We start from the raw sequence: 15,185 nt of genomic DNA on the forward strand, positions 1-15,185 counted from the left end.
ATGAGAATATCGCTGTCTCAGAAAATTAGAATATTCTGCAAAGAGTCAGTATTGAAGACACCTGGTGCCACACTCAATCAGCCTGATAACTCAAAACACCTGAAAGCCCTTTAAATGGTCTCAGTCTAGTTCTGTAGGCGACACAATCATGGGGAAGGCTGCTGACCCGACAGTTGTCCAAAAGACCATCATTGACACTTTACAGAAGGAGGGCAAGACACAAAAGGTCATTGCAAAAGAAGCTGGCTGTTCACAGAGCTCTGTGTCCAAACACATTCACCGAGAGGCAAAGGGACGGAAAAGCTGTCGTAAAAAGTGTACAAGCACCAGGGACCACCGCACCCTGGAGAGGACTGTGACACAAAACCCATCCAAACATGTGGGGGGACACATGTTTGAAACATGTGGGACAAAGAGTGGACTGCAGCTGGAGTCAGAGCTTCAGGGACGGATGGAGACATGGGCTTCAGCCGTCGCAGTCCTTGTGTCAAGCCACCAACAGACAGCATCAGAAGTGTCTCGTTTGGGCTAAAGACAAGAAGGACTGGACCGCTGCTGACTGGTCCACAGTCCAAGTGTTCTCTGATGAAAGCAAACTTAGCATTTCCTTTGGAAACCAGGGTCCCAAGGTCTGGAGGGAGCAAGGGGGGGTCACTGAGTCCACCTTGCTTGAGGTCTAGTGTCAAGTTTCCACAGTCAGTCATGGTCTGGGGCGCCATGTCATCTGCTGGCGGTGGTCCTTTGTGTTTCCTGAAGTCCAAGGTCAACGCAGCCGTCTACCAGGAAGTTTAGAGCACTTCCTGCTGCTGAGCAGTTTTCATTTTCCAACAGGACTTGGCGCCTGCACGCAGTACCAGAGCTATCAGTGTCTGGTTTAAGGACCATGGTGTTAATGTTGTTGACTGGCCAGCAGACTGGTCTGACCTTATCTCCACAGAAAATCTATGAGGTATTATGAAGGGAAAGATGTGATACGCCAGACCCAGCAATGCAGAAGAGCTGAAGGCCACTATCAGAGCAGCCTGGGTTCTCAGAACACCTGAGCAGCGCCACGCTGGTCCTCTCCAGACCACGTCGCATTGCTGCAGTCATTCAGGCAAAAGGAGCCCGACTCAGTCCTGAGTGCTGGACATGGACATACTAATCATGTTTATGCTTTTCGGTTGGCCAGCATTTCTAAGACTCCTTGTTTTTTTAAGTGAGTAGACCTGGTCCATCAGAACTCAGGTAGAACCAGGCCCTCGGGTAGCGGTCCAGTTCAGACAGAACCAGAGGAATTACTGCAGCATCAAACATGTTCTAGAAACACACTTTAATACTGAGAGCAAACAGTAAACGAGAGACGGAGTCGCTCCAAGAAAATCTCACTTTCTAATCTGAGCACAGCTGTCACACACACACACACACACACACACACACACACACACACACACACACACACACACACACACACACACACACACGTGACAGATGATAAGAGGACGGACGCTGACAGAATCCCAGTCCTCTGCTGAGTTCTGTGTCTCCATCCTGGCTTCCTAAAGCTGGAGGAACGTTCCGGGTGCAGTTGGTGTTTGAATGAGGGCGGAGCAGCAGAACCTCCTGACCTTTGACCTCACAGACCCTCGGGACCCTATTGAACCAGGGACAGATGCTGGTCCAGCACAGAGCAGCAGGTGGAACATATGGACGGAGCGTCTTACCTCCACCCACCACACGAACACCCCCCATTTGAACAAGCCTCCTGTCACTGCTCTCTGTTCCTTCACACTGACACGTTCCAGGTCCTCCTCTGGGTCTGGGTCTGCAGGTTTCTCCTCCTCTGGGTCTGGGTCTGCAGGTTTCTCCTCTGGGTCTGGGTCTGCAGGTTTCTCCTGCTCTGGGTCTGGTTCTAAAGGCTTCTCCAGCTCTGACCCTGGTTCTGCAGGTTTCTCTGTGGGTGTGTGGTTCTTCAGGTGGTGTGTGGCTCTCCGCTCGGTTCTGTCACATGTGGACAGATGGAGGCGGAGTCGGGTGACTGACAGGTGTTTCAGCCAGTCCCCTGGAACTGACCCCAGGTCAGATCCGGAGAGGAGCCGCGTGACGGGAGGTCCCTGGTCCCGGATGACGTTCCGGCCGGGTTCTCCGCTGGGTTCTGTGACGTGTTGGATCCGACTCCGCCGCCGCTCGTTTGTTTTGGCTGCCGCTCGTCTCGCTGCCGCCTGCGAAACAAGACACACACTCCACATGCACGCACACACATCCACCCATTGAGTACTGCTGTTTCCATAGCAACCTGGATAGTGATGGAGAGTGGGCTGGGGCCGGGGGGGGAGGTAGTGATGGAGGTGTTGGAGAAGACGACGCGGAGCGGGAAGACCACCGCTCTCCTCCATTTCCGTCTCATTGACAGGTTCATTCACAGCCCCCCCCCCCCCCCCCCCCCCCCCCCCCCCCCCCCCCCACCTCCACCTCCACCCCTCCTCCACCCCTCCCCACTGGAGACTCGGTGACGCCGCCTGCCTGCTGCCCTCCCCCTCCCCCTCCGCCTGCCTCCCCCCACAGCAGCTGGATAAGCTCCGCTCCTCGTCACACAGCCAGGATTTGAAGATTGCATCCTCACATTTGTAATCAGATGTAGGGGAGGATAATCCCCAGGTCTGCACCATCTTGTCCGGGCGGAGGGGGCGGAGGGGAGGGGGCTGCTGAGACAAAAGAGGGTGAGCAGAGAGATCACAGTGAATGGAGCCGAGATAAAGATAGAGCGGAGGGGGGAGAGGTCACCTGTGGATGTGGGGAGGAGGCGGAGGAGGAAGAGCTCCGTCAGCCGACAGCAGAGGAGCAGCGCAGAGCGGACCGAGCTGCAGGTGGAGGCTGCTCTCTGGCAGAGGTGAGTGTGTGATGGAGAGGGGAGTGTGAGATGGAGAGGGGAGTGTGTGATGGAGAGGGGAGTGTGTTTTCTGAAGCAGCCTGGGCTGCCGGGCTGGAGGACACAGACCGAGCCGTCCTGACGGAGCTGCCATGGAATCAACACATGGTCTGTTTTAGATTTTCGTCACCGAGGCGAAGACGGACGGGGTTCACCAGACGGATAACCATCTGCTGACTGGTCCCCCCAGGAATATTTAGAGTTTTATTCATGTACAAGGTTCACTTTAGGTCCTCCGTCCACCAGCCGGAGCTACAGAGCTACAGAGCGCCGCCCAGCGGTCCTCCGAGCTGGAGTTACTGTAGGGAGACTTCTAAAGGTTTATGTGTGAAATGAAGGGATGTGGTCTCTGTAAACCAGCAAAGGTTGACTGAACGTTCTGGAAGAACCGGCAGAATGACGACTGAAGTATGATCGACTGGACCATTGAAGAACACGAAGCCACGCTTTAGCCCGCTCCACCCGCCTGGAGCCGTAGACGGCCCCGGTGAGGGGCGGATGTGGGGTGAGCGGTTCTTCTGTCCTCAGGCTGTGGAGGAAGCAGAGCTGCTGCCGAGGCTGCGGGGAGCTGGGTGGAGGAGAGGTGGAGGACGGTCGGCAGAACCATTGACTGTATGAAAGGACAAAGCAACCGGACTCCATATGAGGCAGAACCCGACGAGAGCCAGGAAGAAGAAACTAGCTTAAAGTTGGTTAAGCTTCATGTTGGGGCACCTGCTTTGGGGAAAACCACACATCTTATTTACTGCTGAAACTGCGACTACTGTGAATGAAAGATCAATTAATGCAAACATTTACTTACTGGACAACAGAATCCTTCAAGGGTCTTTTAGAACAGTTAATCCAGGAGCTAGTCATGGTGTGGCAGTTATAGGACAACTACATCTTTACTGTCACTTCCTGAGAGCTGCTGGAAAGATCTGTCAATCGTTCCAGAGCAGACCTGTCAATCAAGTAGCCCCGCCCCCTCATTATGAAAACCTTAACGCTCTATAAAAAATTGAATATTAATATATTTTCAGATGGACCACCTGATCTCTCTTCCAGACAATGATATGCAATGAAAAAACTAACTCTGAGCTGTGGAAACTCAACCGATCCAGTTTTATTGAAGTTTAATTTTGAATTGGAGTCTATGGAGTCACCAGTCGCCGTCCCCAGCATCTCTGCCGTACGTCTGCTGACAGAGAAGACCCGTGAATTCTGTAAAGATCGCCATCTGTATATCGAATTCATTGATCTGAAGCCTCCTTTGACACCATCTGCCACTCCTCACTGTGGAACATCCTCCAAACCCTCGGAGCTCCACCCAAGATCATCGCTCTGTTCGAGCTGCTCTACAGCAACGCAGAGAGCTGTGTCCGTATTAACGGTACTGACTCCAGCTGGTTTAACATCTCTAGTGGCGTTCTCCAGGGTTGTGTGGCTCCTGATCTTTTAACTGCATCATCGACCATCTGATGTCCAAGGTCTGCGAGGCGTCCCCAGAGTGTCCTTCGGCAACTACCACCTGACTGACCTGGAATACGCTGACGACACCATCCTGCTCAGGACAGCCTGCAGTCAGCTGAGACACGCTCTGGGCTTTACTGTGAGGAGGAGCACAGCTCGGCCTCCAAGTGAGCTGGACTAAAACCAGGTTCATGCATGTCTGTGATGGAGCAGATCCACCTCCCATGCAATTGGGAGTGACATCGTAGAGCCTGTCAAGACCTTCGTGTACCTGGGGTCCATGGGGACAGACAGCGGGGACCTAAAACCAGAGATTGATCGCAGACGAGCCCTGGCAGTATCTGCTCTGCAGTCCCTCTGGAAACCACTCTGGCGGGACCAGACCATCTCACGACGAAGCTCCGGATTTACAACCTGGCCGTACTCTCCATCCTGCTTTATGGCTCAGAAACGTGACCCCTGAACGACACTCTGGCCTCACGAATCGATGGCTTTGATAGCAGGGCTCTTAGAACCATGGAGAACATCAGGTGGCCCCAGCGAGTTTCCCATGAAGTGCTTAGAGCCCGCACAGGCCAGCCCCGAGCATCTTCCGTGGTCGCACCGCTGGCTGGGCCATGTGCTTCGTTTACTCTCAGAACATCCGACACGAGCCGTTTTCCAGTTTAACCCAAAGGCCTCAGGCTGGAGACGACCACGAGGGAAACCCCGGACCCAATGGCTCGACGTCATTGCAGGCGACCTCCAACAACATGGGGTTACTGTGGAGGATGCAGAACAGCTGGCACAAGATCGCCGGCAATGGAAAAACCTGGTTCACCTGGTCGGCTCAACGCACCGGGACGGGATACCCTGACCCTCCTGGACCACTAAGTAAGAGTCACAGGCTTTTTGGAGACAGCCCCTGGTGGACACTGTGATACTGACACCGAGCCTACCTGGAAATGTCAAAAACTAGTTGCTGACACTTCCAGGTAGGCTTGGTTGCTATCTAGAACTGGAAGAGCAAGACCCGGGCCAGCCGGACCAGGAAGGATCCTCAACACCCTCAGGGCCAAGATCACCATTTACATGTGTGTACATACACACATGCGTGCACAATTATGGTGAAAGTGTAGCTAGGTTTTTATTTTATTATGTACTATTTGTGTTTTAATGCTGTATAGCACTTTGTGCTTTTTTTTTTCATAAGAAAAATGCTTCATAAATACAGTTTGGTTGGATTCAAGCTGCCAGAACTGTGAACTCTGACCCCCAGTGACCTCGGATACACTTGGCTCTACTCCAGCACTGATTCACAAACACAGCTGTACTTCCCTCCTGTGACTGGATGTCGGGATCAACATCTGAATTGCAGATTTACAGCTGAAAGCATAGATTTGTGTTTGTTTAACAGCCGCTCAGGGTCGATGGCACAATGTGTTTCATCCTCCCACACTCTGAATAATAACGAGCACTGTTTGACTCTCACTGCACTGCAGCCGACATGCAAACTGGGAGAAAATCAGAGTACCGGGAGAAATACTCTGCTTGCACAGGAGGTCAGGTTTGGGGACTACTAGAACTGCTTTACTGATCTGCTGGATTGTTCAAAACATCTTTCCAATCAAAAACACTGATAAAGTGTTGTTTGAATCTCCTTCTAATATAACAAAAAAAAAAAAAACTCAGACAGGCAGACACTTCCTGTTCTCTTTCGGCTGATCAAGCATCATCTAAATGTTGTGTTGTGTTTTCCCAGAGGTCGTCCATGGCAGAGGGAGGCCGCCTGGTGTCAGAGCCGTCCCCACCAGGAGGACCTGGTCCCTGGGAATGTTCCACGAGCTCCACACAGGCGCTAACGTCCTCCACACTCAGCCAATCAGCTCGCTCCTACTGGGAAGAAGCCATGAGTGACGTCTGCGAGGAGCCGTCTGGAACTCTCAACGCCAAAGCCGTAACCTTCGGCGGTGTGACTGTCACTGCAGAGCCTGCCGAGCAGCCACTGAGCCAAGCCGAGTCCGCCGGGCCCTCAAACCCCTCAGGGAGCCCAGACTACCCCCCACCGGGAGCTGGGAATGAGCTGAACGCCCCCGGTGCCGCGGCACCGCCCTCTCTGCCCGTTCACAGGAGTCACTCAGACACTTCAGCGCCGGTCGGCCCGGAGGTGGAGCAGCAGGCCCAGAGCCCGGACTCTGCGGGGGGGAGGGGCCTCCATGAGGCGTACGCCATGTTGGCTTACAAGCAGCCCCTGCAGCTGCAGCCCAGCGGCACCGTCTCCACCGTCTGCGGTGGAGACGGTGGAGACGGTGGAGCGCCGCTGCCGCCCAACATCTGCGCCTGCATCTCACCCGCCAGGGCGGCCGTCAGAGTCCACTGTCCCGCCGACGATCCTGCTGAATGTGACAAGGTCCTCTGCTACGGCTCCTACGTCCAGAACGCTTCCAACTTGGAAGACACGTTCGCGGCGTACTGCCACCCCCAGCCTATCCCGGCGCCGTCCCAGCTGCTGCCCCGCCTGGCCGGCGTGCAGCTGGCCGGCGGCGCCCAGCGAGCCGCGGTGCCTCCTCCGGCGGCCTCCCACCTCAGCCTGCCCCGCCTCATCTCCTCCGTCAGCGAGACGGGCCTGGACGCCAAACACCTGCTGCGCTGCTGCAGCCTGAGCTGCACGTGGATGGGCGCGCCGCCGCCCGGCCCCGCCCCGCAGTGCCAGAACCCCAGAGCGTGCTGTGGAGTTCCGACCGGCCCGGTCGGAGTCACGACCCGGGACGCGGGGACCATGACGACCAACAAAGTCCTGAGAGACGCCGCGGTGCAGACGGGCCAGCCCGACAGCGCTCACGTGTTCCCTCAGATCTGCCTGGCAGAGGAGAACAGGAGCGACGCCTCCGCCGCAAAGACGCCAAAGAGCGACCGCGACAAGAAACATGGCGGCGCCTCCAAGTCCCCGGTGAAAGAGGTGAAGTGGGACGCGGAGGGGATGACGTGGGAGGTGTATGGAGCGTCCGTGGACCCCGAGGAGCTGGGCCTGGCCATCCAGAAGCACCTGGAGCTGCAGATCAAGGAGACGGCCAGCCGCGCCGCCAAGCTGTCGCGGCAGAACACCAGCGCCTCGCAGCAGGCCGGCTCCCGGAGGAAGAGGAGTCGGCTGATGGGCTCCTTCCCAACGCCGGGCTGCTGCAGCCGCAGCACCGCCGCCGTGGACTGACGCGCCGACGCAACCTGACCTGAACACTGTGCTCCGGAGACACAGGGCTGATCAACGCTCCAGCCTCAAACCCAAACCCCAGAGGACCAGAGGAGGACTCGGACACGGTCAGGATCGGTCCGAATGTCCCCACCAACCAGCCAGCTCCACCTGACATGTTTATATTCACTGACGTGTTTAAAGATTCAGTTACTATTGATATATTTGTCACATTTGTCACCGAATTTGGAAAATTCAACTTTATTAAATCAGCATCAGTTTCTGCTCTGTGATGGTAGAGGAGGGATAGTTGAGGGTCAGTATAGGGTTAGGGTCAGCTGAGGTTAGAGTTCAGATATGGTTCGGGGAGGGATGAGGGAGGTTAGGCGTATGGGAGGTTTAGGATTGGGGGGGTTAGGGTTACTTGAACCTAACCCTCACGCTGTGTGATGAAGGACGTTCATGAAGGATCTCATCACTTCTTCATTTCAGTCACTCTGCCTGGTGGAGAGCTGCTAATGCTAACATCCCCCTCACCCTCACAGATGTAAGCTGAGCTGTTTCTAAAAGAAAGACACAGGAATACTAGTGAGCTCCGCGCTGTGGGTGTAGCAAAATACACACCGATGCAAACCACAGCCAGCATTTACACTGTCGGAATGTTCAGAGCGCCTCGGCCAAAGCAGCGTTGTCCCGTCATCACTCCTAGTCGGCAGAAACAATGTGCTGATGAGCAGCTTCACTACAGCAGACGACATCCAGCCAGCCGTCTGGTTCTACCTGATGCAACGAGCAGTGACGTACTGACCCCAGAACAGCAGAGCTCCTGCAGTAGTCCAGGAGCCGATCCTCTGGACCGGACCTCCAGAGTCCAGCGCCCCTCCTCAGGTGCTCCAGCCTCTCAGCCATTCGCTGCTGTTCCCTCTGAACTGAAGTCTTTCTAGGTTTTCTGACCCTCGTCGGGCCGTCGCCGTCTGATCCGTGTCACGTTCCTACAGTCGGCAGGTTTCGTGCTCTTCATTGACCAACTGTTTGTTTGCAGTTGATCTTTCAAAGATAGGAGGGAAATGTACTTAAATGGGCCGAACTGACAAACAAACAGCAGGGTTTTCTCAGACTCAAGTTAGAATCAAGTTGGCATGAGTCTACAAAATGGTGAGGCTGGTGTCAAATTACCCACGGCTTGCTCATGTTCCATGTCGACCAGCTTTGGAGCTGTTTACTCACAGAAACACATCTGCTGGAAACAGTTTTCCAGGTTGTGTTCTGGAAAAGCAAAGCAGAGCAACAGTTTAGAGTTCAACGTGTTGTATAATCAGAGGCTCGTGGACCCACTGGAGGCCTGAAAGTAGTAGAAGTTCAAATATTTTTGAGAAAACTGGTAAAAGCAGAAAGGAATAGGTTAAAAACGATGTTTTTCTCGGAAACATTTCCAGAGAATGAAGCTGGTTCCGATCTCCCAAGTCCTCCACAGTCCTCCACAGACCCAGAGAGTCCTCGACAGTCCCTCCACAGACCCAGAGAGTCCTCCACAGTCCTCCACAGACCCAGAGAGTCCTCCACAGTCCCTCCACAATCCTCCCCAGTCATCAACAGTCCCTCCACAGTCCCATCAAAGCTTGACTTCGCACCATGAGGGGACTGAGCTCATGTCCTCTGCTCTGTCTGTCCAGTTATGTTGACTTTGTCCAGTTATGTTTGTTGTTCATCAAATAAAGTGCTTGTTATGGAAAAGAATCAAGTCTGCTGTGTGTTTATTGAAGAAATAGTCCATTCCAAGTTACAATGCTAAAATCGCTTGTTTTTGTCAAAAATGTTTTCGAGGTTTGAGGTGGAAAGAAAGATTCTCCTTCGAAATGTGTGAAGTTAAAATGAAAATTTGACAGAAAAACACAGAGATTAAGAAGCTGAGGATATGTGAGAAATGGACCAGGACCACAGACCCTGAACATGGACCAGGACCACAGACCCTGAACATGAACCAGGACCACAGACCCTGAACATGGTCCAGGACCACAGACCCTGAACATGGACCAGGACCACAGACCCTGCATTGCTCCATTGGGGTCTGTCTCAAAGTGTCTCCAGATCTTCTTCCTTTTCGTTTGTTCAATAATCTCTTTTAAGAACTCAAGGTTTCCAAGTTATTACCTCTTTCAATCCAATACAGAGACACCTGATTTCAGAAGAGTTTGTTTTTCCAGCACAGTTACCCTGTGCAGGGTCAACAGCCTGTTTGTTTGAATAACATTACATTACCACTACTTCTCTCTGACCTGGGATCCTCCAGGAAGAGCTGGAGGATTGTCTGGAGTTAGGAAGTCTGGACATCACTGCTCAGACTGCTGACCCCGAGACCCGGTCCCGGATAAGCGGTTGAAAGTGGATGGATAGACAGATTGATAGACAGATTGATGGATGGATTGATTTTAAAAAAACTGCCATTTTTGAATAGCTGAGATTGATTTATCTTCATTTGTAATCTCCAAAATCATTATTTTAAACATTGTTACAGTGTTCTGAATAAGATAACAAACTTGCATTACATTCCCAGTAATCTTCAGGCTCGTTAATTTGATGCCTTTTGATTATTTGTAGGTTTTTTAAACTGTGATCACTTAGAAGGCCGTTGCAAAGACAACTTTCTGTGACGTGTTTCAAAACTGAATGTGAGCCATGCCAGCAATCAATTCCTAATGTGGCTGTTCCGTTCAGTTTGAACCAAGTAAAGCGTCTCCGATTCATTTCATCTTCCTCCACACATCCATCAGGTGGTTCTTTTGGATAAATTCCCCTGGATTTGGGTGTTCTTGTAGGAATCTGGCTGGCCACCTGTCATTACACTGATTGGAAAATAGGAAAACTGCTTCACGTTTGACAGAGTCTTTGATTCCTCTTGTATTGGTTCCAGGATATTATGGGACGGGGCGCTCCAGGAAACCGTCCTCTCACCTGTCCTCTTCACCACTACACCTCAGACTTCACCTACAGCACGGACAGTGGGAGATGATGGACTTCAGGAGGAGGACACTAGCACGTCCACCGGTGAACATCCAGGGGGAGGACACTGAAACAGTGGACAGTTTCAGTCCCTGGGTGTTCACCTCAACAATAAACTGGACTGGTCTCACAACACTGACGCTCTGGACAAGAAGGACCAGAGTGTCCTCCACCTCTTGACCTCAGGACCTTTTATGAGTCTATGGTAGCCTCTGCTGTCCACTACGCTGTCTGCTGGGCCTCGGGCAGCACAGAGGACAGGAGGACCAGCTCTGTCCTGGGCTGTCCTCTGGATAGGAGGACCAGCTCTGTCCTGGGCTGTCCTCTGGATAGGAGGACCAGCTCTGTCCTGGGCTGTCCTCTGGACTCAGTGGAGGATGTAGGCGAGAGGAGGATGTTGGCCAAACTGACATCCATGATGGACAACAGCTCTGAGCCACTGCAGTGGACGGTAGAGGAGCTCAGCCGACTGAGACGCCCTCAGTGCAGGACAGAGCAGGTCCTTCATGTCCACTGCTGTCAGACTGGACAGCTCCACTGTGGAGAATAGGAGCAACAACCCTGGACATGATAATATCCTGCAGTCATGGTCACTTTAACCCCCATAAGAAATCAATGACACTCTGTACCTGCATATTTTTCCGTGCTGAAAATTAATAAAGTCAATTCTACTCTGACGGGTGCAGCGGTCCACCCGGACCCATTTGACGGAGACACGGAGATGACGCAACCGGAACAAGAAGGAACGCGGCGGAAGTGTGGGCGGAGCTACCGACACTGCGAAGCATCATGGCGGCGAGCATGAAGAACGTGGAAGAGATCCGGACCCGGGTCATTCTGGGGGAGTTCGGCGTGAAAAACGTGAGTGGGTCCAGGAGGGGGGTCCAGGAGGGGGGTCCAGGAGGGGGGTCCTGAAGGAAGGTTCCGGACGGGGTCTGTGTGAGCTCAGGGGGGCTCCGAGGGTGATACTGGAGGGGATCCGTGTGAGCTCTGGGGGTCCTGGAGGGGTGTTGGGGGGGGTCCGTGTGAGCTCTGGGGGTCCTGGAGGGGGTCCTGGAGGGGGTCCTGGAGGGGGTTCTGGAGGGAGTCTGCAAAGGGAATTCGCTGTGAGCCTGATTGTAGATGTGAACTCAGATTTGCCTGGCGTGTCTTTGATGTGAGGTTTGATCTGGGTATTGTGTGTGTGTGTGTGTGTGTGTGTGTGTGTGTGTTCTGACGTCCCGCTCCGTCCAGACTCACACCACTGACTTCCCTGGAAACTACCCCGGGTACGACGACGCCTGGAGCATGCAGAAGTTTCAGCAGGTGAACGACGACCTCTGACCTCTGACCTCGGCCGAGCCTCCGGAGGCCGTGCGGCCGCGGTGACAGAGTTTCACCCCTTTTCCTGTGACGGCCGGCAGAACTTCCGGATCGACGTGGTGCACCTGGACGACAGCAGCATGGAGTTCGATATGGTGGGGATCGACGCCGCCATCGCCAACGCCTTCCGGAGGATCCTGCTGGCGGAGGTGAGCCGGCCGACCCGGGGCGGAGAGGAGAGGAGGCCGACCCGGGGCGGAGAGGAGGCGCCGACCCGGGGCGGAGAGGAGGCGCCGACCCGGGGCGGAGAGGAGAGGAGGCCGACCCGGGGCGGAGAGGAGGCCGACCCGGGGCGGAGAGGAGGCCGACCCGGGGCGGAGAGGAGGCCGACCCGGGGCTTCGGTCCGGCCGGGGCGGAGTGTGTGAGCTGTGTTTGCCCCTCAGGTTCCCACCATGGCCATAGAGAAGGTGTTCATCTACAACAACACGTCCATCGTCCAGGACGAGGTGCTGGCCCACCGGTTGGGACTGATCCCCATCAGGGCGGACCCCCGTCTGTTCGAGTACCGGAACACAGGTAGAGACCCTCCGCCCCCCCCTCCCCCTCCCGGACCCTCCTCCCGTCCACTCCAGCCCCTCTCTGTGTGTCCTGTGCTCCAGGCGAAGAGTCTGCGGAGGACCAGGGCTCCGAGATCGACACCATCCAGCTGCAGCTGAAGGTGAAATGCAGCAGGAACCCCCGAGCCAGCAAGGACTCCTCCGACCCGCGGGAGCTCTACCTCAACTCCATGGGTGGGTGAGAGCCGGCAGCTTCTCTGTGCTCATTTGCACAAAGCTGGATTCACGCAGCTTTATGCAAATGAGCAGAGGTGCGTTCGCCTCCGGGCCTTTCTCCCCTGCAGCCTCTGATTGGCTGCTACCTGGACCTGTGGGTGGAGCCATGCTGGAGGCCGACAGGAGACAAAAGTCACTTGTGTCATGTCCATCTGCTCGTGAACGTTCTCTCTCCTTGTTATTGCAGCTACACATTTCCGGACTTTACCGAGCAGACTTTATTAAAACACAGAATGATTAGTTTCTGAAATAAAACACACAAAAACGTGGGAAAAATAAAAATTCTTTACAATTAAAGAAAAGTTTGAAATGTCAGAAGAGTTGGGAAAAAGTGAAACTACTGGAATCAAGTCCAAGAACGGCTGCAAACGTTTCTGAGTGGAACCTCAGATCCAGTGAGAACGTCCATAAAGGTTCTGGTGTTTAGTGGCTCCAGAACAAACATGGAGGTTCCAGAGTTCTGGATCAGGCGCTGCTGGTTTAGTCTGGTCTGGTCTGGTCTGGTCCCAAACAGCAGAACCTGAGAGTCCGGACTGAGGCGTGATCCGTGTGACGTACAGCGGCTCTGTGACCGTCCGTCTGTCCCCCAGTCTACTCCAGGGACATCCAGTGGGTCCCGGTGGGGAACCAGGCCGACGTGTTTGCGGACTGCCGGATCGGGCCCGTGCACGACGACATCCTGATCGCCCAGCTGCGGCCGGGCCAGGAGCTGGACATCACCATGCACTGCGTCAAGGAATCGGTGGGGGCTGCCGGCACAGCTGCATACATTTTCCACCTGTTAGAGAAAAAAAGCCTTTTTTAATGGATTTTAATGCAGCTCTACAAATGTGTAGTTTTTTCACACACAGCTGTCCAGGCCCACACTGCCCCCTGCAGGGTGTCGGGGGTGTCACTCTGCTGCCCCCCGGTGAGAGCCAGCAGCTGATTGGATGTGCTCTCTGCTCAGGGAAGGATCACGCCAAGTTCTCCCCGGTGGCCACGGCCAGCTACCGCCTCCTCCCGGAGATCACCATCCTGGAGCCGGTGGAGGGCGAGAAGGCCGAGCGGCTGAAGCGCTGCTTCTCCCGGGGAGTCATCGACCTGGAGGACGTGGACGGTGAGAGCCGACGGAGCGAAACCCCCCGTCGGGGTCCGGAGGGCGGACGCCTCACCCCCCCTGTCCTCCTCAGGGAGAAAAGTGGCCAAAGTGGTGAACAGCCGTCTGGACACCTGCAGCCGGGAGGTCCTCCGACACGCAGACCTGAAGAACCTGGTGAAGCTGGGACGAGTGCGGGACCACTTCATCTGTACGCTCCGCAGGGTCCACACACACACACACACACACACACACACACACACACAGTTTCTAAAGAAGACCGTGGAGTTGCTCTCGGTCTTTGATCTGTTCTGTGTGGTTCCAGTCACCGTGGAGTCCACTGGGATCCTTCCTCCAGATGTTCTGGTTACAGAAGCCATCAAAGTCCTCATGGCCAAGTGTCAGCGCTTCCTCCAGGAGCTGGACTCGACGGACATGGACTGACTTGGAGAGACCTGGTCTGGTCCCCCTCTGGTCCCCCTCTGGTCCCCCTCTGGTCCCCCTCTGGTCTCCCTGGTGTTCCAGAGCTCTAGAGCCTTGAGATCTAGGATGATGTGTCAGATTTGTTCAGAATAAGTTTGACTCTTCTGTAAGTATGTAAATATGTGTCTTGATGGTATTTGTGTTCCTCACAGAGTTTGAGTTTATTAAAAAAAAAACATGAAAGACGAGGCGTGTTTTGAAGTCTTCTTCATTAAAGACCGTGGACTCTCTCTGATCTCTGCTTTGATGAAACTCCGCAGTGAAAACAGCCTGGTGCTCTCACCTCCAATCAAACATGAAAACCCAAACCGCCCAGTGGACTCAGCAGGGGTCGTATAATCCCACCAGACCTGATCCATCGCGAGGAGAGTCGGAGCAGCTGCAGCGAACAGAGCACCAGTTTTGTTTTGGTTTTTCTTAGCTGCGTTAGTTTTCTGAAGATCACCACATGAAAACATGCCAGGGTTATTTCCAGGTGAAGCATGGTGGAGGAAGCATCATGAGGCGCACTGCTGTAGGTTTATATTTTTACAGTCAAAGGTTACATCCAGCATTTATCACAGATGGTTGAATCTGACCATTGTCGGCTGAAGACCAGCCAGCCGTCTTCTGCTTGATGACCCAGTGAAGCAGCTGATAAATTACCACTGAATTACTGTTTCATCAACGTGTCCTACAGAGTGATGTCAAATCAGAAAGCATGGGAGTGAATCCCCAAAGCAGCTTCCACAGTTAGTCTGGAGTTGTCATGAATGTTGTGAGTTTGACTAACGTCAGCTGTCACGTGGTTTGGTGATTGATTTTCATAAAGAACATTAAAGATTAGAAACTTAAAATGAAAATTAAACTGATCAAATTTTGTAAAGATCATATTGTCTGGTGTTTTTTTTTTTTTTTTTTTTTTTAAAGATTTTTCAACTTCTTTATTAATCATGTAAACATCATTCTCCTCCAGGGCGGAA

General features: G+C 53.7%; 2 protein-coding genes across 2 annotated transcripts; both read left to right on the plus strand.

The window, feature by feature from the left end:
- The first annotated feature begins 6,110 nt into the window (after positions 1 to 6,110).
- LOC115399384 (G protein-regulated inducer of neurite outgrowth 2) lies at positions 6,111 to 7,547 on the plus strand. Its single transcript, XM_030106707.1, has one exon. The coding sequence runs from the start codon at positions 6,111 to 6,113 to the stop codon at positions 7,545 to 7,547; it is 1,437 nt and encodes a 478-aa protein (XP_029962567.1).
- Positions 7,548 to 11,293: 3,746 nt separating this feature from the next.
- Positions 11,294 to 14,401, plus strand: polr1c (RNA polymerase I and III subunit C). Its single transcript, XM_030107156.1, has 9 exons — positions 11,294 to 11,387; positions 11,760 to 11,831; positions 11,930 to 12,037; positions 12,273 to 12,405; positions 12,489 to 12,620; positions 13,253 to 13,413; positions 13,617 to 13,761; positions 13,835 to 13,951; positions 14,066 to 14,401. Exons 1-9 carry the CDS (start codon positions 11,316 to 11,318, stop codon positions 14,182 to 14,184), a joined length of 1,059 nt encoding a protein of 352 aa, XP_029963016.1. The 5' UTR covers positions 11,294 to 11,315; the 3' UTR covers positions 14,185 to 14,401.
- The last annotated feature ends 784 nt before the right edge of the window (positions 14,402 to 15,185 follow it).

This window comes from Salarias fasciatus, chromosome 13, assembly GCF_902148845.1.
Source record: "Salarias fasciatus chromosome 13, fSalaFa1.1, whole genome shotgun sequence".
In the NCBI taxonomy this organism is placed as follows: Eukaryota; Metazoa; Chordata; class Actinopteri; order Blenniiformes; family Blenniidae; genus Salarias; species Salarias fasciatus.